General features: G+C 42.4%; 1 protein-coding gene across 1 annotated transcript in view; it reads left to right on the top strand.

The window, feature by feature from the left end:
* MAP2K1 (mitogen-activated protein kinase kinase 1) overlaps positions 1 to 3,446 on the top strand; it is a 34,400-nt gene extending 30,954 nt beyond the window's left edge. The window contains exon 11 of the mRNA XM_018552842.1: positions 2,921 to 3,446. Within this exon, the coding sequence (XP_018408344.1) occupies positions 2,921 to 3,034 (114 nt within the window). The 3' untranslated portion in view covers positions 3,035 to 3,446. The remainder of the gene's footprint in view (positions 1 to 2,920) is intronic.
* Positions 3,447 to 3,867: the final 421 nt, after the last annotated feature.

Raw genomic sequence — 3,867 nt, 5'->3', positions numbered from 1 at the left:
CTGCTGGTGTCTCATACATGAAAAATATTGGCTTCTGGCTTTTATTTTTATTTGTCTTCCCTGAGCATGCTTAATGTGGTATTCTATGGATCAATGTGTTGTGTAATGACTCTTCAGTAACTGAGAATCTGGAGAGTTGTGCAGATTTCAGTGTTTTAAACTTTTCACAGAACAGATTTAGCCCACTTATATAATATCATAAAACTCTGCATTGGTTATAAACTGGTGAAAACTTCGGGTGTGAAGAGATACAAAAAATATTTCCTGAGATTTTTATATTTTAATGCAGGGGTGGACAAATTAATATGGAATTCAGGAGCCAGTCTGTCCAATCCAGGAGCCAGCAGTTTTTTTAGAAGCCAGCTTAATTGCTAACCGCTAGAGAAAACCTCAAAAGTTAGGCGCCAGCTGCCGTTTTTAACCACCTTATAATAAACATCAGTCAAAGTACCGCAGCGCTGAATACTGAAAAATGGCCTGGCCAGGAAGGGGGTGAAACACTATGGCCTTCAAGTGGTTAAGGAGCATTGGCGACTTGGCTCCTGGGATTCCAGCCCTCTTTTAGGGCCCGTTCACACCAAAGTCAGAAGGTAATCGTGAGTCAATGGAGGGTCTGTTGACTTGCAATTGTAGCTTCCAATTTCCTTCTGGTCCGTTGCGTTGTGATTATTTTTTTAATGGATGATAACTCAAAGGCACCCAAAAATGAATGGTTGTGAATGGGGCTAGTTCACACCGCTGCATTGCGTTACATTGCGCTGGAAATAAAATGAGGGCATGCTCTAATTTTCTTTCCCAGTGTAACAGAATGGAACAGAGCATTGTGAAATGGTCCCATTTACACCCCATTCATTTTTTGGGTTACCTTCTGTTGACATCCGTTGAAAAATTAATTGCAATGGATCTGGTGTGAATGGGGCCTTAATGTCTTTTTCCCTTTTACACATTATTCACCATCCCTGTAATGTAGGTTCACTTAGCTCTCCGATATTTTACAGTCTATTTTTTTTTTTTGTACTGGACACCAACCACATTACACTGGACTAGTAACTGCATGTCCTGTGCACTCCTGGCTGCAGTCATAGGCTCTATTGTATTCTATAGCCCGGGTGTGGAAGGTTAGGACTTTATCACTCGGGCCACATGAGGCCAAATTGCATCATAACCCTGGCACTATTCCCGGAAGGCAGAATCCACGTGACTCCAGTATTACTACATCCCAAACATAGAGAAGTGATTGTATGGTACAGTACAGGTCAAGATGAGAAAAGAAGACATCAAAAATGTATGAAGGTATAACCACAGAGATTTCAAAGCATTTTGTAGTAAATAAACTTTAAACATTTATCTAAAGTCAAATTATCTAAATGTATTTTTAAGGTTTAAAACACTACAGGAAGTGAGAGAAAATCTTTTCATAGTAACTGAATTTTTTTTTTTTTTTAAACAGTTGTCACTTGAATTGGTGTCCCCATTAAAAGATGTTTTCCCTCTATTTTAGTTTTCAGTGACAATTTTGCGATTTTTTTTATTTTTTTCCCTCCCTTTATAAGGACAATGGTCACTACAACAAAGAGAGAGGTGAATCTTCCCTGCAGGGGCACAAGACGGTTATAAGAACCTTACGGGGTTCGACTCGCTATATCCAAAACCAACATTTAAAAAAAAATGACTTTAGATATACTGAAAAATGGCCTGGATGGGAAGGGGGTTTAACACCGCGGATGTCAACTGGTTAAATATTAGAAATAATACAAGTAAGCAATTACAGTGTACACATAGTCTCACAACAGGTGATTGTGTTCAGTATAGGAAGGGAAAGGATGCCGATGGTCTTCTGATGGCATTCCTCCATATTCTCACGCCAAAGAATTCTCAGCGCATTAGAAACCCATCAGGCCTAATCCAGTCCCCCCCACACCCCGCAGAAGTGCTAATGTACATAGACATAAACGCAATGGCCCTGTTGGTTAACTTTAGAACCATTAGAATTAATAATGGGCAGGAATCCCAGGTGTCCCATTCAGATGCGGCCTCTGTACCCATTCAAGTTAATGACTGGATGACAGTGGCTACATCTGTAAGCGGCAGTCTGCATGTAATTACAAATGATTACATGCGATTTTGGAATGGATCACTCTCACTGGACGCATATATCCTGCATTCAGACAGTGATCTATTCCAAACCGCATGTAACCGTATCATATCTGATTACATGCAGACTGCCACTTACAGATGCGGCCGCTGTCACCCTGTCGTTAACCTGTATCCGTAGGTTCCTGCTGCAGGAATGTCAGATTGCCCCGTGTGAACGAGGCCTAAGTTGTTAAAGCCGAATCCAGGCAGATATAAAATACACAAGGTAATGCAGCTTTGTAATCCTCAGTACATCCAAATGTATTTTTTGAAATGCAGCATAAGCAGTTACTTTGACTTGGTTTCAGTCTCTTGCACTCCTTGTAAGCAAAGCTTAGAGAGGAGGAGAGAAGCAGCACAAGGAGCCAGTGAGATGTTTTGCAATGCAAGGAGCATGTTGATAGGAGGAGAGAGTGACAGAAAGATGAGCTCATTGGTCAGCTGCTTCTCCTTTCACTGTCCATTCACATGGTGGGGGTGAGAAGGAGACCTGTAAGTGAAAGTAGAAAACGATTGTTCGACCTCCCTTGCCAGGCAGGGCTCTGTGTCAGAGCTGTTCAAATCCAGAAACTGGATGGCCATACATACAAAGTGTTTTGGCAGGATAGTGTTCATTTTTTAGTGCATATAAAAGCATTCATTTATGGGATGTAATCCTTTTTTTTTTTTTTTAATTAAAGCAGCCCTGCTTGATGAGCATGACATTATGACAGTTCAATGCTGTTTAAATATGGGTATGTTGAGAGAGCCTCACCTTTTTTTCTTTCTCCCCACCTCTGTTCAGGTTCACAGTTTTATTAAAACGTCCGAATTGGAGGACGTGGATTTTGCCGGCTGGCTGTGTTCTACCATGGGCCTAAAACAACCCAGCACCCCAACGCACGCCGCAGGGGTGTGAGGAAGAGAGAAGAGAAGCTGGTCCAGGCAGAGAGCCACCGCTGACTCATCCTGCTCCTGCCACCCTGCAGGATGGGATCTCTGCAGAATGTGCCAAAAATAAACGGTTTCTTTTCATTCTCATTAACCCCTTCATTCAAGGAAGGGCCTGCAGGGCATGGGTCAAGATATCTCCCAGTGTCTCTTGTGGGCTTCACCTGCAGTAAGATCCCTGCTTTTACCCCATGATGCTTTGTGGTACCTGTGAGGCTTTCAGTAAATAACAGGATAAACCCCAGTCTGTGTCTAGAAGATCAATGAATCCTAAAACTTAATTTACCAACCAAGTGGGCCAGTCGCATGTGGAACCAATGTCTGACAGAGGCTGCTTAATATGTTTTACTGTAATCAGTGTCCAGGTTGTGTAGCCAGAACATGTTAGAAAACATGCAAAAATAGCTTATTTTGTAACATTAATCCACCAGATCTATTTCTCTAGAAACTATTTTTCTGTGCACTTGTTATGATGGCTCGCATTGGTTACATATGAGACTGTCCTGCACGCTAAGAATGTTTCCCACACTGGCAGCTTGTGCCCTGTGCTGTGTAGAGATCTGAGCCATGCGTGTTTCACGCGGGTAATCATCCGTGCTGGAACCAGCGTCCAAAGCCATAACCCGGGGGCCTGACATCTTTAAGAGTTTGCCTTTTGTGGGGGATGGATTATGGAGAACTCGTCTCTGTCGGAGCACTGAACTGGCCCACTGCGGTCAGTGCAATCTTTTACATTTGCAGAATAATCTATAGTTGTGGAGTCTGCATGATTACAGGCACACAGAGCATTTAAGTTGAGCA

This window comes from Nanorana parkeri, unplaced genomic scaffold (genome assembly GCF_000935625.1).
Source record: "Nanorana parkeri isolate BGI_ZX_2015 unplaced genomic scaffold, ASM93562v1 scaffold98, whole genome shotgun sequence".
Classification (NCBI taxonomy): Eukaryota; Metazoa; Chordata; class Amphibia; order Anura; family Dicroglossidae; genus Nanorana; species Nanorana parkeri.
The sequence above is the reverse complement of the archived record's forward strand: the minus strand, read 5'-3'. Positions and strand labels throughout refer to the sequence as shown.